At 41.8% G+C, this 27,722-nt stretch overlaps 1 protein-coding gene across 1 annotated transcript in view; it reads left to right on the forward strand.

The window, feature by feature from the left end:
* Positions 1 to 27,722, forward strand: part of PHEX (phosphate regulating endopeptidase X-linked) — a 219,288-nt gene that overhangs the window by 83,470 nt on the left and 108,096 nt on the right. Inside the window, exon 12 of the mRNA XM_055106306.2 lies at positions 17,868 to 17,969. Coding sequence (XP_054962281.1) covers positions 17,868 to 17,969 — 102 coding nt within the window. The remainder of the gene's footprint in view (positions 1 to 17,867; positions 17,970 to 27,722) is intronic.

The following is a 27,722-nucleotide window of genomic DNA, read 5'->3' on the forward strand; positions in this document are numbered from 1 at the left end:
ATATAAGTGAGATCATATAATATTTGTCTTTCTGTGCCTGGCTTATTTCACTTAGCATAATGTCCTCTAGCTTTATCTATGTTGTTGCAAAAGGCAGGATTTTCTTCATTTCTTCATTTTTATGGCCAAATATTCCATTGTGTGGTACACACACGCACACATCGCAGTTTCCTTATGTATTTATCCATTGAAGGGTATTTAGGTTTATTCCATATCTTGGCTATTATGAATAATGCTGCAATGAACATGAAGGTGCAGATCTTTCTTCCATATACTGATTTTACTTACTTTGGATATATACCCAGTAGTGGGATGGCTGGATTGAATGGTAGTCCTATTTTTAATTTTTTAAAGATTTTCCATGCTATTTTCCATAATGGCTGTACCAGTTTACATTCTTACCAACAGTATATGAGCGTTCCCTTTTTTTCCAGGAATATTTTGCCAACACTTACCTCTTAAATTTTTGATCATAGCCATCCTAACAGGTAGTGAAGTGCTATTTCATTATGGTTTGATTTGCATTTCCCTGATGATTAGTGATGAAAACCTTTTCATAAACCTGCTGTTTATGTGTCGTCTTTGGAAAAATGTCTATTCAGATCTTTTGCCTATTTTTTAATCAGGTTATTCGTTTTTTCACTATTGAGAGGGTGTATTTTGAATTAGAAACATGGATTTGGCCAGGTTTTTTGTCTGCATTTTATTTTTGATGAATTATATTTTACAAATGTCATGAAGTAAAAGATCCAGGCATGATTAATAACAATCCGTGTAGTCAATAAGATAGAAATATATGAGCAGCTTGGATGCAGGTGGTCAATAAACACTGAATTAAAGGGCAAAGACATTGCAATGTCATGATTGTTCAAATGATTGGTATCATGTAGTGATACATAATAATACCAAATGGTTGGTATTATGTATCAGTACATAGTCATTATTGATACATAATACATGATTATGTATTATGCACTGAAGTTTGCTTTGCAATACCATATCTAAGTACATTTGTGGCAGGCCAGGTCTCACTAACACAGGCCTCCATCACAACTGTCCCAGCACGTACTGAGTAGCTAGGTTAAACATTAAAAGCTGATTGAGCCACTGCCCATATACAAAGGCTGGAATGTAACAAAGAGCCCACCAAGAGTTTTGCCTAGGCTTTTCCTGGATCTTGAAGCATGACAAGATAATGAATGAATTCTTAACAGGACCCTTTTAGGATTAAACAAGTTTTATTGGGGGTCTGAAGAAACTCCACAGGCCTCCACAAACAAGTTTACTGGGGTCTAAAGGAACTCCCTAAACCTTTATGATTTAGCGGGAGACAAGATAAGGGTAATTACCTCAGTACCTAGACCCATTTAGATTAAGTAAACTTACTGAGGCTCCAGAAGAAGGTCTTCAAGACTCAGACCTAGTTATAGATTAAAAGAAGTTAATCATTTATGTCTTTCGACGATTGCACACTTTCACGTAGACATATAGCTTAGAAGGTATATGAGCTCTAGAAAACTTTGTAACTTTGAGTTGGTCTGGTGATAATTTCCAGGCTTTCTCCCTGTAACCAGTGGCAGAAAATAAAACTCTGTTCTTCCCCAGTTCATTTGCATCTCGTTATTGGGCCGTGAGAAATAGCAGCCTGACCCTCAGTTTGGTCTGGGAACAAATTGACCTATGTTAACTTGTTTTTACTGTCTAAGTATGAGACTTTATGTTTGAACCTGAAAGTTCCCTTGCAAATAATTCCACTGAAGAATTAATGGCTTATTTCAAAATACTCAGTATTCTCGTTGCGTGTTTTCTTTTGCTCCTTGGTCAGAGTAAATAGATTGAGATCTTATCAGATAATCACAGTAGTAATATTATAATCTCTGGGAAGGCTATAAAAACAATTAAAGGATAATGAAAGATTTAAAAAAATTATAGCAGGTTTTTTGGCAGTAGAAGAATTTTAACTAATATGAAAAGTATGTGGATTAAACTTGTTTTTCTCAGTTTTGGTGTGAAAGTCCCTTTTCCTTGTGTCAGGGTATGACATTCTAAAATAAAGTTAATTTTGGCATCTTCCCCCTTATTTTGATGTACGTGGGGGTAGTTTGGTAGTTAGGCAGATACTCATCTCTTTAACGTAAAATTGTTTGCCTCCCTTGTGCTGAAGCTGTTTGCCTCAGGGAATACTTAGGTTGGAAACTTATAAGAGAAATATCTGGCCTTTTATAGCCTTTTTTTTTTACAGGGCTCCCATCCAAGAACCACCTGGAACCACTGATTTACTTGAAAAACATTCAGTATTATTAGCTACAGTCTAAAGAAAAAGAAAAACAGAAAGATCCCCAAAGGGGCAAATTCCAGAGACCCTAACTCAGATGGAAGGCTGCCATTGTTTATTTACCAAAAAAGTTTGTTAAGCAAATGAATACAGTCAGAAGCTTAAACTTCAGGTATGTCTCAAATTTACACGTGTACATAAATCACGTGAGCATCTGCTTGTTAAAAATGCAGATTCTCATTGCATTTTAACAAGGGTTTTTTTTTTTAAGTTGTGCTTGGGGTAGGACCCAATAATTTGCCTAACAAGGTTCCAGGTGCGACTGCTGCTGCTGGTCGTGGACCACACTTTGAGCAGCAAGGTCTTCTCATGATTCATTTGTTTGTAAACAGCACCAAAAAAAAAAGCCCCGGTGACTCACAAGAGCAGGCCAGGCCAGTTGACATGAATAGCAGTACTTTATTTACCAAAACCGGTTACATTAGTGCAAGTAACTGCTTTAATTTTCAGATCATTGAAAATTTCTGTGATTCAGATTGGTTTAAATGGACTGTGAAAAACCCTGCGTTAGGACCTCCAGGCTTGGTTCGCCACCCACCAACTATGTAGTTATCTTTTGAAAACTGATACCTAGGTTTTACTAAGAGACTCCCGCCCCACTTCTCCTCCGTGTCTGTTTTGAGAACCTCTTGATGACAGAGTTGGCCCAACTGCCTGTGGTTGGTACCCTCTCTTCTAAAGAGTGAGTAGGAGAGAGCAGTTCACATTGAGGTTTCCTACCTATCAGTGTTCTCCTCTTTTTCACTGGGGAAAACACATAATTCTACATTACTGTTTCATTAAGACTTCCCACATCCAAGTGTGCATTTGGACACACCGATACACCAACGTTCTCATACTCATTCACACACACAACCATGGGAATTTAGCAAATTGAATTAGAAATGAGAAGAATAGCATGTAGAAAAGGAGAGTCCTTCAACAGAAAGCCACCAAAAGAGGTCATATAGTACAATCCCTTGCTTCCCAGTTAGCGGGACAGAGCCTTAACTCACGTGGGATTGGCTGCAAGTGTTGCTTTGTCTTTGCAGTCCAAAGTAGCACTATCCAATTGAACTGGAATATGAGCCACATATTTTTTTTGAGACAGGGTCTCACTCTGTTGCCCAGGCTGGAGTGCAGTGGTGTGATCTCGGCTCACTGCCACCTCCGCCTCCCTGTGTTGGGATTACAGGCATGAGCCACTACCCCTGGCCTCCACTGACTTTTATATTAACATTTTCTCCCTCCTTACCTCCCTTTCTTCCCCCATTCCCCGGAACTAAAAATCATAACTTTGTCTATCAGAGGACTTCTTTAATTTTTTATCTTATTTAGATGAAGATTATTTATAATTTTAAAACATTCCATTAGCTAAGCATTTAATATTACTTTTGTGGAAAGTTACATGAAAGTGGGACTCCCCTAGAGAATTGATGATATATCATCACCGTAAATAGAGATGATGCTCTCGTTCCACTGGGCCAAGCCCTGATCCATATGCTCATGACCTAAATGGCAGGAGAGAGGATTAGTTGTGTTCAGGAAGGATGTCTAAAGTTATCACTTGCTAATTTTCCCTTTTATTTATTTTTATTTTTTAATACTCTTGTCTTTTCCTTTTTCTTTTTTTTTTTTTTTTTGAGACAGAGTCTTGCTCCATCACCCAGGCTGAAGTGCACTGGCATGATCTTGGCTCATTGCAACCTCTGCCTCCTGGGTTCAAGCCATTCTTGTGCCTCAGCCTCATGAGTAGCTGGGATTACAGGTGTGCACCACCACGCCCAGCTAATTTTTGTATTTTTTTTTTTGGGGTAGAGATGTGGTTTCCTCATGTTGGCCAAGCTGGTCTTGAACTCCTGACTTTAAGTGATCTCCCTGCCTCAGCCTCCCAAGGTGCTGGGATTATAGATGTGAGCCACCACGCCTGGCCTTGTTTGATTATTATTATTATTACTTATATCTGTAATGTATAAGTAAGTGCCCCAGATAGATACTCATGTCCATGGAGGGCAGGTGAAGGTTCCAACGAAGGCCAGGGAATGAAGGGATTGTCACCATGGGCCTAGTTGTGACTGTGATGGTCAGGACATATTGGTTTTAAAATGTGGTGATGATAATAACAGTAGCAGTTAGCTTTCACTGAGGTTTAACTAGCTGTCTGGTATTCTTTTAAGTGCTTTCAGTGTGTGAACTCACTTATCCTCACAATGACCCTGTTACTGCTGTTAGTGCCCTCATTTTCCAGATGAGGAAACAGGCTCAGAGAGTTGAAGTAAATTCTCTGGAGTCATATAGCTTGAAAATGGCTTAGGTAGGGTTCAAGCCCAGACAATCTACATGGAAACCAGTGTTCCATTCCCTTGCTTCTCTCTGAAGGCACTTGAATCTTTGCCAGTTTTACGAATATGAGGAGACCAGAACCTTCTTAGTGGCTTATCTTATAATTACCCTTGTTAGCAAATTATTCTAATATTAAGATCCTAAAAAGGCATACATTTCATATTTTTTAACATTTCAGAGGTAGGAAACAGTTGGAATAGGTTTGGCTTCCAGTATTTCAAAATTTTAAATATAAATATAGTGGAAACCTAATTCATATCCAACCAGTTGACATCACATTTTTGTATTCATATAATTCTCAGGAGAAAGACGGAAATGATAAGAAGCAAGCTACTATTGATTTAATCTAACAATAACCTTGCAGGTATATCGTTGGCTCAGTCTACACACTGACCTCAATTTCTTGTATTTTGTACATACGTCATTCTAAGGAGTGATCCCTGATGTTTGCAGTGGTAACCCAAAGGCTCTGTAAGATTATCAAAGTTTAAAAAAAAATGTTTACCATTCTCTACTAAGGCGGAAATGTGAATATATACATCAAAGAAATTTTTTTTTCTATTGTGTTGATGGGAAAAAAGGCCTTGTTGCTGTAACTCTAGTTTCCAGAAAATTCAGTAAAGCTGAAGTTCCCATGTGAACATTTTGGCTGGGCTAAGTTCTTCTGTATAAACCATGTCTTGGTTTGTTTCATTGTAGACACTATGTCCCCAAACTGCTTATCTTTATTCATATATCTCATCTCTGCCAGTAGGTATTTTTTGCTGCTCCCTCAAATTTTCTGCATTTTTCTTATAGAGTAAACCCTGCTAAAGCAAATAATTATTTTGACACTTGTTAAAATAGTAATGAAGACTATTCAGGACTATTGCAAGAGGTGTCAAGTCTATTGCAACAGGGGAGAAAGATTAGGCCCAACTCTAAATACAGCAAAGATAGCTGGAGATTTATAGCCAGTGAGGAGAATGAGGGGGTCAGTGGATGGAAAATTATGAAGAGGAGACATCACGAGCAGGGAAATTCTTGTTAAACCAACTTGACAGGATTCTTGTGGAAGGCAGGCCAAGGTGATCAGGATGGGGATTCTTTCTAAAGTGACTTAGCAGGATTCTTGCTACAACTGGACTAGACAGGCTTGACGAGGACAGGATGGGGGTGGGAGGCTGGGAGGAGGGTAAGGGCAAGACGTACTTGAGAAGAGGGCTCAGAGGAGCCTGACTAAACTTTGGTCAAGGAGAGAGTCTTTGTCAGCCCTCAGATCAAAGCTAAAGTCACTGATCTCCTGTCATATATTAAAACATTCTATATGCAGAAGGTTAATCTAGTTAAAGCAGAGCAAATCTATTACACTTCAGATTCAGATTTTATTAAGTGAAGAACTAAAACTTGACTCCCTATGTAGAACAATTCACTAATTTCTCCTGCACTCTAGCAGCTATTCTATTTCTCTTTAAAGACATTGTTCATGTCCCCAAGTAATGCCATGGATGCCCTAAAATATCTTCCATTTTTTCTGAGCTGCTCTCTGCCTGAGCAATTCCAGTAGTAATTCTTATCCTAAGAAAAGAATTCTCCTCCCACCCCATACTGCTACATCTGGTGTTGAAGACTTAAATACCCACGTGGGTCCAATTGCAGTGGCGGAGTTTGAACTTGCAACCTCAATACACTAGAAGTTCACCTCATTAGTGAGCTAAGATAATTGAATTGATGTACTGCCATTAATATTCTTCAAGTTCTCCAATTCCCTCGCTCACTGTTTCTCTCAGTGGTTGAGTAAATGAGATGTAACTATAACGTTGATGGCAGAAGTCACATGAAAGTCAGTGCATTACAGCATTGCCTTATACTGAGGAGTTTTTCGTTCCTTGCAAATTCAGCTGCTCACAAAGGTTGTTCTCAGTAAAGCCACTGTACAGATAAAGACAAGGGTCCCTTCATCACAAATTGTGAAAGAAAGGATATTCTCTTTGGCTACTAAATGCCCCTGTTTCTGTTTGTCTAGTAAGTGGTGTTGGTTATTATTATCAAGATCACTTTCCAGAGAAACTTTGCTGAAGACCTGTCCAAATTAAGGCAAACCATGATGATTTGGTTTTTTAAGGGCTTTTTAATATATTTATAAAATATTGACCTAATATAGAAATTACATCTGATTTTCTGCAAAGTTGCATTGATAGCTCATAGCCCAGCTCTGCTCTTACCAACATGGGCAAATCAGTTAACTTTTTTGAGCTTGTTTTCCTGTTATAAATGATGCAAGAGTTTCTGTTGCTTTGGTAATGCTGTGTAACAATCAGTCACAAAGCCTCACTGGCATTTGACAATAAGCAGTTACTGCTGATGCATCTGGAGTCAGTGGTGGGCCCCCATGCAGCTCTGTTGATTTTGGCCAGGCTGGCTTGAATTTCTGGGGGTTGGCTGATCAAGGTTGGCTTTGGCAGAGGTGATTGGAATGACTCGGCTCTGCTTCATGTGTCTTGCTTCCTTCAGCCGGCTAGCCTGTGCATGTTCTCATGGTGATGGCAGAAGTTCAAGCGAGCAAGTAGAAACATGTGAGGTCTCCTGAGACCTAGGCTCAGGACAGGCATAATGTAATATCTGCATTTTGTTGGCCAAAGCAAGTCGCAAGGCCGGTCCAGATTTACAGACTAGGGAAATAGGGTCTGCATTTTTTTTTTTTTTTTTGAGACAAGGTCTGGCTCTGTCCCCCAGGCTGGAGTGCAGTGGTGCGATCTCGGCTCACTGCAGCCTCTGCCTCCCAGGCTCAAGCCATCTTCCCACTTTAGCCTGCAAGTAGCTGGGACTACAGGTGTGCGCCATGATGCCCGGCTAATTTTTGTATTTTTTGTAGAGATGGGGCTTTGGCGTGTTGTCCAGGCTGGTCTTGGACTTGTGAGCTTAAGCGATCTGCCCGCCTTGGCTTCCCAAAGTGTTAGGATTACAGGTGTGAGCCACCTGTAACTGCATTTTTAATGAGAGGATCTGCAAAGTCACACAGTAAGGGGTGTGGATAAATGAAGGAGTATGGCATTAAAGCTGTCAGTGCTGTGTATCACAAATAGGGATAAAAGTAGTACCTCCTTCTTTCATTTGAGGTGAGAGTTAAATGATATAATCTGTGTAGAAGGCCTAGCATAATACCTGGTACACAAAAAGTGCTCAGTGAATGTCATCTACTCTTATTGCTAATATTGCCATGCCTAATGTTAATAATTAAGATAGAATTTATAATATCAACTTCCTGGCACAGGCTGTGGCAACTTCTGCATTTAGATTGCCTCTTTTTAATTTATCATAGAGTGAGGGAGGTGCCTGGGGGGTTTTGCTGTTGCTACTCCTCCATACATGCCTAGTATAGTAGCTTTCATTGGAATAAAGATCCTTTTCATGTTAGTGCCCTGGCCACATTCCAGAACCCACCCTATCATTTAACGCCAAGTCTGGCTCATACAAGAGTCTCATGAAATTACTCATGAAATTACTCGAGGAGCCAAATATAATTTCTTTTTCTTTTTTTTTTTTTCGAGGCCAAGTCTCGCCCTGTTGCCCAGGCTGGAGTGCAGTGGTGCGATCTTGGCTCACTGCAAGCTCTGCCTCCCGGGTTCACGCCATTTTCCCGCCTCAGCCTCCCAAGTAGCTGGGACCACAGGTGCATGCCACCTCGCCTGGCTAATTTTTTGTATTTTTAGTAGAGATGGGGTTTCACTGTGTTAGCCAGGATGGTCTCGATCTCCTGACCTCGTGATCTGCCCTCCTCAGCGTCCCAAAGTGCTGGGATTACAGGCATGAGCCACCACGCCCGGCCATATAATTTCTAGAATAGGTCCAGATTTCATAACCCTCTGCAGGCTAAATCTTGTTACAACAAATATCATCAGGTCCCAATCGTGACAGCTCATTTATGCAATCTTTGGTCAAGTAACATCCAGCAAAACAAGTAATTTAGATAGCTCATTGGGAATTCTTTTGAAATAAGTACGAACACTTACTCTTGTCCTTGTCTTTGAGTGTGCTGCCACGACGATGACACATTGGCTCACCTTTCTTGTTTGTTTTCTCCATTTCTGGCTAGCATTGGGCAGTGTTGCCTTTGCCACATATTATCAGCCACAGTCTTGTCAAGCAGATCTGGTCAGACCTATGGAATGTGAAGACCCTTTATTAGAAATTCATTTACCTAAAGAAAACATTTATGCCTTCCAACAGATCTGAATGTTGGAAGTGACCAGACATAGTTACTTGCTGGGGAGAATTTCCCCACAGCCAAAGGCTAGACTATTTGAGACTGATTGACTTGTAAATATTATTCTGGTTTCTGATCCATCCTCTCTTAAAGTTGGAAAGTGGAAAGCAGGAAAAGATGAGTTATAAAATTAGAACACAGCCTATATGTTCATATCCAGCAAATAGAAATATAAATATCTACCTGAGTCTTATGAATATATACCTTTAGATAAAAGGACATGAGAAACTCCTCCTGTACCACCAGAATAACCCACTTTATAGCACCAAATAATTTGATTTTTTCTTCTTTTGCCAAAATGTTTAATAGCTATGTAACACTGCTAATCCTGACAAACTGATATGATTTATCCACTCACTTGGCTGCCAGAAACATCAGCATTTTCTAACTATCCTTAGTTTTTCTGGTTTAACCACATGTCCCACTTCAATATAGGTCACTTTTTACTTATTTTGTTGCCATTATTTTTTATCAGGAGCCAATCCAAGGTCATTTTTATAAATAGTTATAGTATAAGTAATTAATTAATGAATATTTCATATTTATTGGTGCATTCATTTATTTAATGTCTGTGTTTCTAGTAAAGTGGCAATTGCCAGAAAGAAAATTTTAAGAGTCCCCCTGAGATTAAAGCCTATTTCTTCAGGGTTATCCACATAAATTATTAACAACGATTTCCATTTTTCACATTCCACTAATCAGTGGTTACAACTCAAGAAAACTTGCCCTGTTCTAGAGCAATGAGAAGACTGGAAACATTTTAATCTCATGGTTTTTTTCCAGATATTATAACTTCTAAGTATGTTAAAGAGGAAAGCCTACTCAACATTATGCCTTTTCGTTAAGAATTTTATTAACATTAAATTAGTTTAAGGTTAATGCCCATAATCAACCTTACTGATTTTTTTTCTTTTTCCTTTCTTTTCTTTTTCAGAACTCCTAGCCTATAATTATTCCTACTAGATATGTACTATATTTTTAAACCATCCCAAGCTGTTTGTCATGTACCATGTTGACATCACCTATCTTAGAATGGACTAGGCTAACTTACAGAGTCACTTGATTTCCACTAAAGTTTGTGTTTGGTAGTAGGCTACAGTCATTCTGGAGACATTTACTGTGAACCTTGTCCCCTAATATAACGATGGATTTTCTATTCACTGATAAGTTCTATTCATGGATTCAGGCTTTGAATTACTAAATCAGAGTAGGTCTCTCTTTTCAAAAATGACTTCACCTAAAAAGGGTACTGTGCATTTTTTTTTTTTCCTTTTTCAGCTTTCATGTTGTTAAATCTCATGATCATATCTGCACAGCACCATATTTTCTATGAGTGAGTTTGTTAATATTTTCTCTTTATACTATTGGAATAACTTATCTGTTAGCATATATGAAAGATATTTGATTCAATTTCAACTCTGCTAGGTGCCAATTGAAGGTTTCAAAAAGTATAAATTGATCAACTTGTATTTACTGAGCATCTGCTATATTTTAGTATTAGGTATGAATGTGAGATATGGACTCGTGAAAAATCATATCACATGAGATATGAAATCATAAAACTAACAAAATTTTAAATTAGCAGAATACTTTTTTCTTTGCTTACATATTCATGATCTCATTTGATCTAAATCATGGTTCCTGTTCTCAAAGCTTATGGGTCTTGTTAGGGAGACCAAATAAATATAAATGAAAAGACAACAATTAAACACACACCTATGTATTATTCTGATTTTAAGCCTCACAGGAACTCAGAGAGGGAATTGAAAGTGTGGGTTTAAGTGTTTGGGATTCATGGGTATGAGATAGGATTTGAGTTGCCTTGTGGGATTTCTTTATTATCAGGGACAAAGCTTTGAAGAAAACTACAACCGATCATGGGGCAAACGAATCCCTCCTTAAAGCAATGTTGGCATATGTCCCTTCAAATGTATTAATAGAACCATCATGACTCATTTATGCAAAGTACAGAATTCTTATGTCTATGTGATGGGAGGAAGGGTAAGGAGAGGGCAAGAGGAGCAGGAGAGATAATTTATAATTTGCTAAGATAGGAGCATCTCATTAAAGTAAAGCCCTGGATAGAAGGGTAACAAGTGCCTATGCATATGTGACTCACCAATGTCTGGTGTCTGATGTAGAACTCTATGGGCAAAATCCTGGGGTGTAAAGAATGAAAAAGGAAGAACCTATTTTTAGATAACACTGGTTGAGGAAGAGAACTAAGAACTGCCCATAGATCAACCAAATGAACTGTATTTTTATAGTGTGGATCCATAAAATCTGAAATAGTTGTTTTTTGTTTTTTGTTTTTTTTTGAGACAGAGTCTTGCTCTGTCACCCAGGCTCGAGTGCAGTGGGGTGATCTCAGCTCACTGCAACCTCCACCTCCCGGGTTCAAGCGATTCTTGTGCCTCAGCCTCTCGAGTAGCTGAGATTACAGTTGCCCGCCACCATGCCTGGCTAATTTTTGTATTTTTAGTAGAGACAGGGTTTCACCACGTTGGCCAGGCTGGTCTTGAGCTCCTGACCTCAGGTGATTCGCCCACCTCAGCCTCCCAAAGTGCTGGGATTACAGGTGGGTGCCATCGCACCCTGCCCCTGAAATAAATAGATATTTAACAAAACGTTGCTTTGCCTAGAGGGCTCTTACCCTGAATATGGCAGATTTTACCATAATAACACTTGAGTTAATTTTTATATGTTATATTTTGACCTTTGACCGGCTCTAAATAAATATTTCCTATGGATAACTTCACCTTAAGACTTCCACTTTAAGGGATTTCTATTAATGTTATATGCTGCCTGGTTGAGGTGTGAGGTCAAAGTTTGGTGAAGAAATACTATTTCTCTATTTTTTTCTTATTTTAAAATTACAGCAGGTTTTTGACTTGACTGAAGGCAATGGTATTATGTGATGCTGTAGAGTAGTCTAAAGATGAAAATCAGAAGTGTTCAGTGATTTATCTTCCTAGTTCCAGCATGCTAAAATAATTATTTCTCTTATTTGCATTGACATGTCAACCAATGAAATTAATCACCTTCAAAGATTTTCCTTGTTCTTGAAGTCTGCTGGGGTAGTTCAACACCATTTCACAGAAAATGTTATACAATAAATCTGTAAAGTCTGCCAAAAAAAGAAAAAAATTGAGAACCTGAGGTGGGGGATGGTGTGGGGAGTGGAGGTGCCAGAGAAGACAAGGGCAAAGAGCAGCTGAGGCTCATGGGGAAGAAAAAGTGATTTACCCGCGTTTTGACAAATGTGAGAGGGCCACAAAGAGTGAGTTACCGAAGTGTGGATTCAGGGAAGACAGAGGTGGTGGGGGCAGGGGAGGAGGTGGAAGAAAAGGCAGAGGAGGGAGGAACTGGCATGTGAATAAACTATTTGTCATTTTTCACTCTGGCAGTGGGCTGAAATGTTTTTGCCTCTTTTTATTTCCATTTAGAATGCCAATCAACGGGTTACAGACAAAGAGCTTTGAAAACCTTTTCTTATTTATTTATTTAGAGACGGAATCTTGCTCTGTCGCCCAGGCTGGAGTGCTGTGGCGTGATCTTGGCTCACTGCAACCTCCGCCTCGCGGGTTCAAGCGATTATCCTGTCTCAGCCTCCCAAGTCGCTGAGGTTACAGGCCTGTGCCACCACACCTGGCTAATTTCTTTTTTTGTATTTAGTAGAGACGGGGTTTCACCATGTTGGTCAGGCTGGTCTTGAACTCCTGACCTCAGGTGATCCAACTGCCTCAGCCTCCCAAAGTGCTGGGATTACAGGCGTGAGCCACTGCACCCACCCTGAAAACCTTTTCAAAATGCATTAAATTTTAATGAATTTGATAGCCATTTTAATGCCTAGGAGATGCTGGACAGGGAGGGTCCTATGAAACCAAGCTGCTTAGAGAGAAGTATCTGGAAACACTCAGCCCCATTTTAATAATAACCACATACTCCATAAAAATACCTCAAAGAGAACAGGAGCAAAATGACCTTAAGATTCATCATAGGAATCCAAAAATTCCAAAATTTGCTAAAGATCCTTTTAGCTTGGAGAGTGCTTATTTTTTTGATAATTTATTTTAAAACCTAATAAAATGTTTTGCTTTTGTACACCTTATCCCAAATAAATATTTTCTTTGGACATATTCAACTTTTTATTATTTATTGGGTGCTTTCTATTATTGCTACATCCTGGCCAGGGTATTGAGAGGGAACCTTTTATTGTCCTCTTTGTCCCTATCTGTAAATATAGTAATCCCCCCTTATCTGAGACAGATACTTTCCAAGACCCCCCCAACCCCCCGCCCAGTGGATGAGACTGGAGATAGTACTAAACTCTATATATACTATGTTTTTCCTATGCATATATAACTATCATAAGGTTTATTTTATAAAGTAGGCACAGTAAGAGATTAACACCAATAACTAATAATAAAATAGAACAGTTATAATGATATACTGTAATAAAAGTTATGTGAATGTGGTCTCTCTTTCTCTCAAAGTATCTTATGGTATTGAACTCATGCATGTACTTCCTATGATCTGTCTGATAACCAAGATAGCTAGCAAGTGACTATTGGGTGCGTATATACAGGGTGGAGATGCTGGACAAACGAAGGGTGATTCACATCCCGGGCCAGACAGGTTGGGATGGCATGAAACTTCATCACACTAATCAGAATGGTGTGCAATTTAAAATTTGTGAATTGTTTATTTCTGGAATTTTCCATTTAATATTTTCAGAACACAGTTGCCCATAGGTAACTGAAACTATGGAAAGCAAAATCGTGAATAAGGGGGTACTACTGTACTTCTCTTCCTAGTAATATGTTCATGCTGCCAGGATGCACATAGCCATGTGCGAAGAAATATAATTTTTTAGATAAACCTCCCTTTAAGCAGAAGGTCTCAATCCTATTTCATGGAGAAAAGACCCACGTTTATACTAGGACTCTCTCAACCTTCTACGTCTAATCTTTAGATTCTTCTGCATGCCTGCCTATCATTTTAATCTTCTCTCCTCTCATAAGTCTGTCTCATATCTAAGGTGAATCCTTCCATATAGTCTCTGGATCCCATCACCTCCTTTGCCCTCTGAGACACCACTCATGGCTTGCTTTGTCCCATATTTTCAGTCTCTTCCTTTTCGCTGGATCCTTTCTATTGGTATTTAAACATAGTCAAATCTCTCAGCTTTTCAACAACAACAAAAACAGTAGGAACAGCATTAGCAAGCATATGCATGAAACCCAAACTCCAAACCCTCAGACCCTTCCCTTAACCCTACATCTACTTCTCTCCTATCTTTGCTTTTTCTCCTTCATAGACAAACTCAATTAATTTGTCCAGACTTGCTGTCTTCGCTTCCCATACACTCTTCATCCCACTAGTTTGGCTTCTGTCCCCATCCCTCTTTTTCTTCCAATTTTCTCAGTCTTATTGAATGATGGTGTTTGCCAATATCTTTCTGAAGCCTAGGAATGAATCTGACTCTCTCTACGTTCCTCACTTTCCCACATAAAATGAATCACCTGTTTCCATTGGTTTGGTCACTAAATCTCTCCTTTGAGTCCACCCACTTCTTTCCCTCCCCATTGCCCCTCCCTAATTTGGGAAGATACAATTTCTTTTTCTCTGTGAACGTGATGGGCCAGCCAATGCATGTTGCTACATGATGAGTCCCTAAAGACTTAGGGCCAGGTGTGGTGGCTCACGCCTGTAATCCCAGCACTTTGGGAGACTGAGGCGGGTGGATCACCTGAGCTCGGAGGTTCGAGACTAGCCTGGGCAATATGGTGAAAGCCCGTCTCTACTAAAAATACACAAAAATTAGCTGGGTATGGTGGTGCATGTCTGTGATCCCAGCTACTTAGGAGGCTGAGGCAGAAGAATCGCTTGAACCTGGGAGGTGGAGGTTACAGTGAGCAGTGAGCCAAGATCATGCCACTGCACTCCAGCCTGGGTGACACAGTCAGACTCATTCTCAAAAAAAAAAAAAAAAAAAAAAAAAAAAAAAAGACTTAGGCATGCTGATAGGCAAAAGATCTAGTCCCCGGAGATTTCCTTGTCATTTTAACATCCCCCTGATGTGGGTTTTCTGTTTGAAATTGTGGCTTATGCATCTCTCAGTTGATTCCCTTTCACTCCCTGGCATTTCTCTCTGATTTTGGGAGGGATCCTCTGTTGTTACTAGAGGCTCTGAGCTCTCCACTGTTATTTTAGCTCTTTGGTCAGGTCCTGGCTCTGGTCCTCATTAGCTGTGTCAGCTTGAGCAGATCATAGACTCCTTGACCCTTAATTTCCTTATCTGTCAAATAAATGGTTTCCCCTGGTCTAGTGGGTCTCAGCCCTGACCGCACATTAGAATTACCTGGGGAACTTTTTAAACCCTCCCAATGCCCAGGCTGGACCTCAGAACAATGACACTAGCATCCCGATGCCCACGCCGCAGGATTTTTTATTTTATTTAGAAATTTTTTGTCAGTATTATTTTTTTTTCTTTTGAGACTGAGTCTCGCTCTGTCACCCAGACTGGAGTGCAGTGGTGTAATCTCAGCTCACTGTGACCTCTGCCTCCCGAGTTCCAGTGATTCTCCTGCCTCAGCCTCCTGAGTAGCTGGGATTACAGGCGCCTGCTACTACACCCAGCTAATTTTTTGTATTTTTAGTAGAGACGGGGTTTCACCATGTTGGCCAGGCTGGTCTCGAACTCCTGACCTCAAGTAATCCGCCCGCCTCAGCCTCCCAAAGTGCTGGGATTACAGGTATGAGCCCCTGCGGCCAGCTCTCAGTATTTTTTAAAGTTCCTCCAAAGATTCTAATGGGCAGACAAAGTTAAGAACCACCGACTTAATGATTTTTAAAGGACCTTTTGCTCTTTGCTCTTCTAGCAGTTTGTGTTTTATCCCAAGTTGAAGTTTCTCTTCTTTTAATGTTTTTACCAAGTTGGGAAGAAATAGCTGTGAAGCTCCCCCGACCCCCTTCCATCTGCTGTTTGTTCTTATTTACATATGATGGAACCCAGCCCACTGATTTATAGCTCTGGTTCCCTCACAACTGTTATTGAACTGAAAACATAGCTGAAAACTTATTAAACAGAAAAAAATTATTTTGAGCTTCATGCTGACAATTTATTATAGAACCAAGGAAACATTTCAACGTCTTTCCTTCTAGAGTTAATGTTAACAATTGATTTACAACCCCATGCTCGCAAATGAAAAGGTTCATTCTGGGGCCAAACCCAGTGTTTTTTCTTTCTTGGGTGTCCCATTGAGAAAGCCAAAGCATCTCTGCAGGAGAACTGGATTTCGAGGGGTTTGTATCCATGAACAGGCAGGGCCTCCTCACACTGCTGCAGGTGGCCTCTAATGTGACGTGTCAGCAGCTCCTTTCCTCCAGTCCTCTCTTCTGGTCCACAGACACTGGCAGCAAAGCCAGGCACATACATCCTCACTATGGGTGTGGCCTCACTGTTCAAATGCTTTGCAATAGGTCTTTCAGAAGTGCACCTTTCTGTAGCAGCCCCCTTTAGACCTACCATTTTGTTTTATTATTATTTTTTTAGAGACAAGGTCTCACTCTGTCACCCAGGCTGAAGTATAGTGGTACAGTCATAGCTTACTGCAGCCTCAAACTCCTGAGCTCAAGTGATTTTCCTGCCTCAGCCTCCTGAGCAGCTAGGACTACAGGTGCAGGCGCCACCATGCCTGGCCTTTAAAAAATAATTTTGTTTTTATAGAGATGAGGTCTTCTTGTGTTGCCCAGGCTGGTCTCGAACTCCTGGCCTCAAGCAATCCTCCCGCTTCGGCCTCCCAAAGTCCTGAGATTATAGGGGTGAGCCACTGCCCCTGGTCTATATCTACCCTTTTAAATTTGAAATAACAAGACTTTTCTGAGCTGCCAAGGAGTAGAGAGGAGAGTAGGAAGATGATATAGAACAGCCGAACATTTAGTTTAACCCATGGAACTAAATTTGGAAAGAACTGGGGTCCTGACATAAGTGTGATTCATATTGGTGAAGTGTCCTTTGGGGTGCTAACTCTCCCTGCCCGTTTCTCTGTGTTAACAGTTATCTCTTTCAACTGTTCACTTTCTTCTGCAATACCTATCTGAAATGCACAGCCCATGCCTTTGCCTGTCTCTCTCAGTCCTTTATTAAATGATTAAAATTAGTTGGTACCTTGATAAGGATGAACTAGTTTAGTAGCTACAGACAGGTAAGTTATTGGTTTGTCATAATCTATGGTGAATTCCTATCCCTGTATACCCGTATAATTCATTTTATAGCTGGGCCACCACATTATTCTCATGGAAAGAAATGTTTTTTTTTTTTTTAATGTTTTTTATTTTTTGGAGACAGGGTCTTGCTTTGTTGCCCAGGCTGGAGTACAGTGGTGCAGTCATGGCTCACTGCAACCTCCACCTCTTGGGCTCAAGCAATCCTCCCACTTCAGCCTCCTGAGTAGCTGGGACTAAGGCATTCGCCTCTATACCCAGCTAATTTTTAAATTTTTTGTAGAGATGGGGTTTTGCCATGTTGCCCATGTTGGTCTTGAACTCCTGGGCTCAAGGGATCTGCTCATCTCAGCCTCCCAAAGTCCTGGGATTACAGGCATGAGCCACCATGCCCAGCTAATTTTTATATTTTTGGTAGAGATGGGGTTTCACCATATTGTCCGCCCTGGTCTCGAACTCCTGGGCTCAAGTGATCCACCTGCCTTGGCCTCCCAAATTGTTGGGATTACAGGCATGAGCCACCATGCTGGGCCTGGTTAGTTATCTTTTAGTGGTGGAAAAAAGGGAATTTTCCTGGAAAAAGAAGTGTTGCCAGAGCATGGAGTCAAGCTGAAAGAACCCCTTACTTACCATGTTGAGTAAAGGGTCATTTCTCATGCAAGCCAATTTTGTTCCAGAAAACCTCGACTGAAGCTTCTTGGCTTTGACGTTCCTTCTTTGGGTATTTTCTTGTAGATGGAGGAATTGATCGAGGGCGTTCGCTGGGCCTTTATTGACATGCTAGAGAAAGAAAATGAGTGGATGGATGCAGGAACGAAAAGGAGAGCCAAAGAAAAGGTAAGGATTCCTTTTGATGAAAAAAAATAAGACTTCTGCTTTAATGGATTTTCATGCTTGACATTGACTGTGTAGTTGGTTTTTATATTGACTGAACTGTTGACTCTGAATGACCCCAGAGTTAGCTGTCTGGTTTTGGATGAATGCATAGATTTTTGTTTCACCAGGAGGTAAGAGAAAATAATACCTGAATTTTTCGAACTGCATTTTCAAATACCTTGTAATTCGGCCTTGCCTTTCTCCTAATTGCTGTCTGTAAGAGGCACATGGCTTGCTGCCTGGTGAATTGTGTCATAAACCATCACTGGATATGGCAGAATGCAGAGCAGTGGGGAGTCACAGGGAGCAGCTGGAACAAGAGCCCCTAAGACACCAAAACGAAGAAAACCCATATTGGCCACATGTCCTTCTGCTCTGTGCATGATGCATGCAAATGTCCTGGGGCAAATCCTTTCCTGTAACCAAGCATATCTCCTTCCCGACCCATCATTTGGCACAAATGACCCAAATAGTATACTGATAAACTGCAGACCAGTGTTCTACCATTGCTTAGGACTACAAACGTATTTCCTAATAGAAGTGGACACTTGCTGGGCCTTGTAAAATTTTCTGATACTATGCGACACGATAAGGGAACAAAGGAGAAAAGTATTGACAGCCATGCTGTTTAAAAGTAGAAAACGGGCTGGGTGCAGTGGCTCACGCCTGTAATACCAGGACTTTGGGAGGCTGAGGCAGGTCGATCACTTGAGGTGAGGAGTTTGAGATCAGCCTGGCCAACATGGCAAAACCCCATCTCTGCTAAAAATACAAAAAATTAGTCGGGTGTGGTGGCATGCATCTGTAGTCCCAGCTACTCGGGAGGCTGAGGCAGGAGAATCGCTTGAGCCTGGGAGGTGGAGGTTGCAGTGAGTTGAGATCGTGCCACTGCACTCCAGCCTGGGTGACAGAGCGAGACTCCATCTCTGAATAAATGAATGAATGAATGGGACCCATTTTGAATTCCAGAGATTCTGATAGAGCTGGAATTCAAGTGGGTAGAGCACACCTGCTAGACTCTTGATGGATTCTTCTCTGCAGCTGAGCATTTCTTGTATCTAGAGGTATTTTTGAAAGCTTCCTGAGTATAACAATCACCTGGGTTGCCTGGACGCTCTGGCTTTCTGGGCCCCTTCCCAGCAAGGCCTGGGTTAATGGATCATGGATGCAGGCTGACCAGCTGTCACTTTAGCCAGTCTCCGGGTGATTGTTATCACTAGGCAGGTCTGGGGAAACACTGCTTGGAGTCATACTGAGTCATACTGAGCACAAATATTTTTGCCTCAGCATTCTGGGAATGCTTAACCTTGTTGAAATGAGAACACGTAGAGTTTTAGCAAGGATATTTTCTAGTGCTTTAAACTCAAGGTACTGGAGATGGATAAACATTGCCATAGATACTTTTGTCAATAGATGTGAAAAGGCTGTTTGTTCAGTGTTTATAATGAAGGAAGAACTGGGATGGTGGGTGGCAAGGCAGCGTTGGAGGAAGACAAAGAGTAGGTTTGATTTTTTGTTTCCCCTTCAAAAATCTGTCAAAGCTGTCCTCAGTCACATAAGGCACAGGCTGATGAAGGCAAGAGCACATGGGCTGTGATGGGAAACTCTCCAGATGGTAGACAACTTTCAACACCAACATACTGTTGTTTTGTGAAGGCTTCATTTATTTGCTGAGCTAGCTTGTGGTATGTGGAACAGGATGTGTCTTGCCCTGGGCAGTTGAGCGCTTAGTGTATTAAGGGCTCTTTATCCTCGCCTGACCCCGCATGGACCGAAGAGGTGCTTGCATGAATTAGTACAGGACCACCAGGGTGGAGGGTGGGGTGGAGTGTGTGTGTATGTATACGTGTTGGGGGTAGTGTGTTATGAATAGCTGGATGCCAGGGAAATGTTCTGGGAAGTGCAGTCAGTTCTTTGAGCAGTGTGGATTGCAGTTGCCTCAGGGAGCTCTTCTGAGTGGCATAAGGGAGTGGGTGCCTCACAGTTGGCCCTTCTCGGCAAGTGGCCCATGGGTCCTTCTTGAAGCAGGACTATTCTCAGTTCTTCTAATATTAGACATGTTCCTGTTTGCCTCCCGAGTTGCTCTCCAGTCTTCTATTTTATTTCAATGAGAGCTGTCAGTTTTTCTTCTAAAAGCGTTCTTTGAACACTCTGCTTTCTTTGAGCTGAGTTCAACCTGCCAGGAACTCTGCTAGTTCCACGACAGGTACAAATATCAAAGGCAAATTGGATCTCACAAAGTTCCCCGACTGTATCTTGGATTTCAGAGTTCAGAGAAGTTTCTTTAATGAAATGCAAGAAAGATGGATGTTGTTGAAGCAATTTCAGCAGTTCTTTGAAGTGGGTCCTTTCCTGGACCCCAGAAGATGTAAATTTTTTTTTTTTCCCCCTCAAAATTAAATGAACATGCAGTTCTTAAAATGACCTCTGGGTGGAGCTCGTGGTACTCACAAAGAACACCAGCGGCGTTGAAAGCTTTCGTGCAGCTTTCTACTCCGGCGTTGTTTTTGAAAAAAAAAAAAAAAAAAAAAAAAAAAAATTCTTGCCCTTTTTCTCTGCTGTCCTCGATTTGATTGCCTTTTAATAGTCAACAAGAAAGGAGAGACTTTGCCTAATAATTCCTTGAATCTTAGATGGAAATCTCCCACTATCTTAGGGTTTTGTCTTTCTGATACTGAGTAGCCCCTGCATTGAGAAAGGATTTGCCTGCATTTGAAGTGGAGGTGAATAACTCGCCTGCTCTTCCTGGTATGACTTGGCACTGTTCTTTGGGCATGTGTTGTATGCAGTGTATCACCCAGGCGGAAGATTTCTCATCAATAATAGTGCCCACACTGGGCCAATGCTGAGTCACTTGGCAACCCATTGGGAAAGCTGGAAAAATGTTCTGATTTGTGAAAGGGAGAAGCTTTTCTTTCCCTCACCACGAAGTTCTGGACCGCAGCTAATTACAGAGCCTCCTAAGAAGTGTTAACCTCAGCATTCCATAGTGACCGACCTCCTGAACCGGGCAGGTACCGAAAGCTGCAGTGTTCTGAGGCCTAATACCTTGGCTTTTGTAGCAATGACCTCGTCTCAAAATGGAAGTGTGTGGATGTGGCTTTGTTGTACTCTTTGCTAGGGGTGTTCACTGTAAAAGATAAATGAGGATGCCTCTGCTCCCGTGAAGGGTAAATTTGTTTTCTCTGTCTCCCTGCCTTTTCCTGCTCATCTCTTAAGAGGTCACGAGTAGTTTTTGTATTGTGAAACTGATGGTGTAGGTTTCAAGTGGAAATTTAGTATCGTGAAATAAGCACCGCTTTTTGTTTAGGATTCTCTGTTCCCTGCAAGCATGTGCTCTTATTGTAAATAAGCAGCAAAGGACAGGGCATCTGTTATTTTTCTGGTGACCACAGCTGTTGAATGAGTGTCAGGTGATAAAATAATGATTTTAGGGGTGTCTTCTGGAGGATTTGCCCTTGCCAGAGTAGAAGAGGAGGATCTCAAGGTCAGGATTCTGACTGAGACCTGGCAGGAGAGCGTCAGATCAGGAGGAGCAACTTCCTGAGCTTGGCTTATCTCCAGCTGGATTTGACTATATAGCCAAAAGCTGGATCCCTTCGGAATTATTTGTTTGTTTGTGCTCTTTGCCCCTGGGACCTAAGTTTGTCAGGTCACATCCAAAGAAAAATAGCAGGATGGGACTCACAGGGAGGTGGCATCCTAATGATGCTCTGAGGGAGTGGCCTTAACCTTGGCCACAGCAGGTGCAGAGAAGTCGGCTGAATGGTCCTAAGTTTATTGGCATGTGACTCCCACACACAGGCTTTGAGTGAGGTGGTGAGAGTTTTCTTGCAGAGGGCGAAACAGAGGTGTAGCCCACTTCTTTGGCTTTGTCTCTAAGCTCTACCAGGCCTAGGTACTGGATTTCTCCCAGGTATGCGGTCAGGGCCCTGCTTATATCCGGAGCCTGGTGGTTCTCAAGGTGTGGTTCCAGACCAGTAGCAGCAGTGGTCCCTGGGAACTCATTAGAGATGCACATTTTCACATCCCCACCTGCTGAGCTCTGGGAGTAGGGCTCAGTGCCTTGTGTTTTACCTGGTGATTCTGCTGCATGAAAAAGGTTGGGAACCCCTGTCTTGTCCTTACCACTTCACAGCACACCTGCCTGACTTCCAACTGCAGCCTCCTGCATTTTGGCCAAGAGCATTCTCTCCCTGCTACAGCCTGCTTTGCTACTCATAAAGAGGGCCCAAAGGACGGGGAATGACCACACCTTCCTCAGAAGTCCTCACCCAACAGTTGATGGGAGTTGCTGTGTGTGGCCCCCGCTCCCTCATCCCTCTAGTGTGTGTTCCACATGGGCTCTGGGAGCTTTTCCAATGGGCTAGAACTATTATACTAGCTAAGATACTCGTTGCTGACTGCCTTTCTTTCTCTACATATTTCCTCTTTCTCCTACCAGTGTTTCTTTTGCTGCCCAAATGAACTGCTCGCACTTGAATCCTTGTCTTAGAGTCTGTTTCTGGGGGATTCCCAACTAGGACACAGCCCCTGGGGGTATACGCTTTCCCAGTGCTTCCTTGCCTGTAAGGCAACAGCACATTTCACCGAGTCTGGTTGCTAGCACTGCTTCAGCAGACTCAATGCCACAAACATTTCTAGCACACCAACAGCATGCCAGGTGCTGAGCCAGGATTCGGACTCAGAGATGAGCAGCCACAGTCCCTTTTCTGCGGGGGCCTTCAGGCTCCTAGGAGAGAACAGGAGGCCATGGATGCAGGGCAGACCAGGAGAAGTGTTAGGTAATGTGATGGAGACGAAAGGGGTCCTGGGAGTCTAGGGGAGGAGGCTTTGACGGAGCTCAAACATGACATGTGAGGGTGCCTTACTTGGGAAGTGCCTACTCTGCCCCTTTCTCTCTTCCTCTGTGGTGTTCCCACACCCTGTCTTGCAGCCTTGTGGCAAGTCTTCCTCTTCCTTCCTTACTAATCCCAACTCTGCATCTGGCTGTCACTTCCCCTTGATACCTTCACTCCTGCTTCACCTCACTGTGCATTTTAAATTGTTTCGTAGGAGAAAAGAAACAGAAGGGCTTTCATCAAACTGTCTCCTGCCCTTTCCAGTTACAGATTCTAGCACATTTGCATAACTGCTCAAGAATGCAGTCACCCTGCGTCTGGCATCCACTCCAGGGCTCACCAGGGACAGTGACTGGTAGACCAGCATGGAAACCGCAGGCTGTGGCTCCCTCCCATGTGCCACCTTCCTGAGCTTGTCCCTTCTCTTTGGCTCCATGTCTCTCTCACACACATGCAGGCCAAGATGGCGGCCTTCATACTTGTATCTCTTTCCTCTCACTGGCCTCAACAGGAAGTATGGTAAAGGGGTCAGGAGTATAGACAGGTGAGAGACTGCCTAGTTTCCAAGCCAACTTCTACACCTTATTGACTGTATGACCCTTTGGAAATTACTTAACTTCTTCCACCCTCAGTTTTCACATCCATAAACTGGGGAGATTGGTCCCTGTCTCAGAAGATTTGTTATGAGGATTAAAAGAGCCACTATGCCTAAAGTACTTACAAGAATGCCTGGAGCATGAGAAAGGCTCCCCAAGTTGTCAGCCGTTTGGTCCAAACTGCTGCGCCTCTGGGAGGGGTGGCTTTGGCTGGACCAGACGGTGAGAGGAGGGATATTTGTGAGCAGCCCCTGCTGAGAGGGTGTTGGAGGGGATGCATTTCTTTTCTCTGGATTTTGGATTTTGTGGTTTTGAACAAATTCAGTATTGTCGTTGTGATATATATTTTAAACACAAAAGTAAATATCTGGTATAAGTGGGAGTTTGATGCATATATCTATTTATTTTTTCGAGTTAAAGTCTCGCTCTGTTGCCCAGGCTGGAGTGCAGTGTTACAATCATAGCTCACTGCAGCCTGAAACTCCTGGGCTCAAGCGATCCACCCACCTTAGCCTCCTGAGTATCTGGAACTATAGGTGTGTGCCCCCACCCACCTTAGCCTTCTGAGTACCTGGAACTATAGGTGTGTGCCCCCACATCCAGCTAAGTGGTTTTCTTAATTTTTTTTTTTTTTTGGTAGAGATGGGATCTCACTGTGTTGCCCAGGCTGGTCTCAAACTCTTGGCCTCAACCGATCCGCCAGCTACAGCCTCCCAAAATGCTGGGATTACAGTGTGAGCCACTGCCACACCCAGCCAACATATATTTATTAAAGGCATAGTACATGTGATATCTTACCGGAGTGATTTTCCATGCTCTAGAGCCTCATGTAAATGTCATTTAGGGGGATGCTTTAGGTCATTCATTCTCACACTTGAGCATGCGTCAGTGCCATCTGAAGGGCTTGTTAAAACACCAATTGCCAGCCCCACCCCTAGAATTTCTGATTCAGTAGAGCTAAGGTGGAGCCTGGATATTTGCATTTCTGACAAGTTCTCAGGCAATTCTGATGCTGCTGGTCTGGGGCCTGTGCTTTGAGAGCTCTAGGTGATTACAGGTGAAAATTTCCTTATGCCAAGCCTGTGTTAATAGAAGGGTATAATGTTCATTAAGTGATTGTCTTACCTCTTACTGGAGTCCCCTTTTCACCATTTCTCGCAGGTGGGTCCCCTGAGTGAGTACTAGGACACCCAGAACCCAGCCAGGCCACCTACTCTACTGTTGCTGTCTCTGCTAAAGAGCCCTTCTTGAGAGAGATCCAAAGGCTCTTTCTTGGTCATTTCTGCTCCTTGACTCCACATCTGTCCCCAGGAACTACCCAGGTTAAGTCTTCCACATAAAAGCCCTTCCAACGTTTGAAGATGTTTAAATGTTTTTGTTTTTTCTTTATTTTATTTTATTTATTTATTTTTTTCGAGACAGAGTCTTGCTCTGTGGCCCAGACTAGAGTGCAGTGGTGCAATCTTGGCTCACTGCAACCCCTGCCTCCCGGGTTCAAGTGATTCTCCTGTCTCAGCCTCCCGAGTAGCTGGGACCACAGGCACGCGCCACCATGCCTGGCTAATTTTTGTATTTTTAGTAGAGATGGGGTTTTGCTATGTTGGCCGGGCTGGTCTTGAGTTCCTGACCTCAAGTGATCCGCCTGCCTCAGCCTCCCAAAGTGCTGGGATTACAGGCATGAGCCACCGTGCCTGGCTGTTTTTTCTATTTCAAATAAAACACCTTTAGTGTTTCTCACATTAAATTAACCAACATTACAGTCAGACTGGATGTTCTAAATGCTTCACAAATATTAGCTCTCTCAATGCCATAATATCCGTATGAGGTAGGTACTTTTTTTTTTTTTTAATACAGATGAGGAAACTGAAGCACAGAGAGTGTGAGCACACTTACCCAAGGTCACACAGCTGGTAGGTAGAAGAGCTGGGATTCCCTCCCTAGAGGTCTGGTTTCACAGTCTGTGCTTTTATCCGCAATGCCAGTGGGTCTCAAAGTGTGGTCCCCAGTCCAGAAGCATCGCCATCACTCAGGACTAGCTAAAAATGCAGATTCTTGGCTCTATCCCACATCTATAGAATCAGCAACTCTGGGAGAGGCCCTAGGCATCTGTACTTTAATAAGTCCTGCTGGTGATTCTGATGCAGCCCAAGTATGAGAACCATTGCTCTAAGGTGTGGTTCTGATGCCTCATCCTGCTGGCTGCTCTCCAGTTTTCAATATCTTTTTTAGAAGCTTAAGTTCAAGGCTGTGCACAATATTCTAGGTATAGTGTAACTCACACAGCACAATGGGAATATTATTACTGCCTTTGTCTTGCATACAAATTATATTAAGAAATCCAAAGTTTACATTATGGCTATCTTTTCCCCTCAGCCATTCACTGTTGGCTCATAACGAATTTCTAGTCAGTTAATTTCTAGGTCTTTTTTTCCCCCCTCACAGGAACTGTTGTTAAGCCCTGTTGCTCCAGTCCTAAACTTGGCATTAAAAAACAAACAAAAAAAACCCTCATCCCAGAACTTCACATTTATTCTTATTAAAATCCATTTAGTTGTTTTGGTTCATGGCTCTGGCTTTCAAAAAATATATTTCTGGACCTCCTACATGTTTATTATTATTTTAAAAATCTATGCTCATTTAAAAAATCTGGAAAATAAAGCACAACAGTAGAAAGACAAAAAAAAGTTCTAGTTCCATCATCTAAACATAACTGCTGCTAACATTTTGATGTATCACTTTGACTTTTTTCCCATACATAGGCTTTGAAAGGCATTCTTGAACAATGATGTTTATAAAAATTTGAGTTCTTTTTTCTCTTAACATTTATTATAAGCATTTCTTGTATTATTGCATATTCTTTATGCGAGAATATTCACTATTGGCTGGGCACAGTGGCCCACACTTGTAATCCCAGCACTTTGGGAGGCCGAGGCGGGTGGATCGCTAGAGGTCAGGAGTTTGAGACCAGCCTGGCCAACATGGTGAAACCCTGTCTCTACTAAAAATACAAAAAATTAGCCGGGTGTGGTGGCAGGCGCCTGTAATCCCAGCTACTTGGGAGGCTGAAGCAGGAGAATCGCTTGAACCCGGAAGGCGGAGGTTGCAGTGAGCCAAGATTACGCCGCTGCACTCCAGCCTGGGCGACAGAGTGAGATTCTATCTCACACACACAAAAAGAATATTCACTACTATGACATATTCTTCTAGTGGTGGCACAGGAGATACTACTTAAACATTTCTCTATAGTTGCATATTTAGGTTGTGCTGTTATAGTTATTACTATGATACACATCTTTTGCATAATGCCTTCTCCCTAAATGTAGTTCTAATTCCTTAGAATGGCATCTCAGACAACCTTTGAAAAGGTCAACTCTTTCCTTCAGTATATCAACTACTGTTTCTATATCGTTCATAACTTCATAAGTTTGTTTTTTAGTTTTATTATTTTGGGGTTATTATGAATGGACATGCTTAAAAAGGAATTGCAATCAGCCAATTTGTTCATCCTTTGGCGATGCCCTTCCAGATTTATCTATCGAACAAAAATATTCAGGGAGAAACTTCTAAGTGGTGAGTCTTTTGTTAGGTGCCAGTCAATTCACTAACTAATAGATTTTTGGTCTAGTTGTTCTACTTTGGACAAACTCCATGGAACTATGATTTAAATTCTCCCTTTTGCCTGCAAGGAGACCTTGAGATATTTAGCAATGCGTTGATATCATCCAGTTATACTGTATTTAGGGCATTCTTTAATTTACCAATGTATTGTTCTGTTTAAAATGTGGAAACCTGAGGAAATGAACAAAGCTTCACTGGGTTCTCATTTTTCTTAAGTTCCATGTTACCTAAGTGCAGATTATATCATTCTGTGAAAACAGCCAGCTGTTCAGACAACCAAATCAGAAATCTCAGGCTTTCCTCTTAGCCAACTTGTAAGCACAAATCCTGTTGCTTCTTTCTGCCAGCTCTCAAATTTATACCATTTCTGTTTTAGTTATTCCCCTCCCTTAGCTTCTCATCCTTAAACATTTTTTTAATTGAGGTAAAATTCACCTAACATAAAACTAACCATTTTAAAGTGAACAATTCTCAATTAGATAGAAGAAATAAGCTCTCATGCTCAATAGCAGATTATAGTGACTACAGTTAGCAACAGTATATTGTATATTCCAAAGCGGCTAGAAGAAAGGACTTGAAATGTTACCAACACATAGAAATAATGAATATTCACAGTGATGGGCACTCCAAATACCCCGACTTGATCATTACACATTGTA

This window comes from Pan paniscus, chromosome X (assembly GCF_029289425.2).
Source record: "Pan paniscus chromosome X, NHGRI_mPanPan1-v2.0_pri, whole genome shotgun sequence".
Classification (NCBI taxonomy): Eukaryota; Metazoa; Chordata; class Mammalia; order Primates; family Hominidae; genus Pan; species Pan paniscus.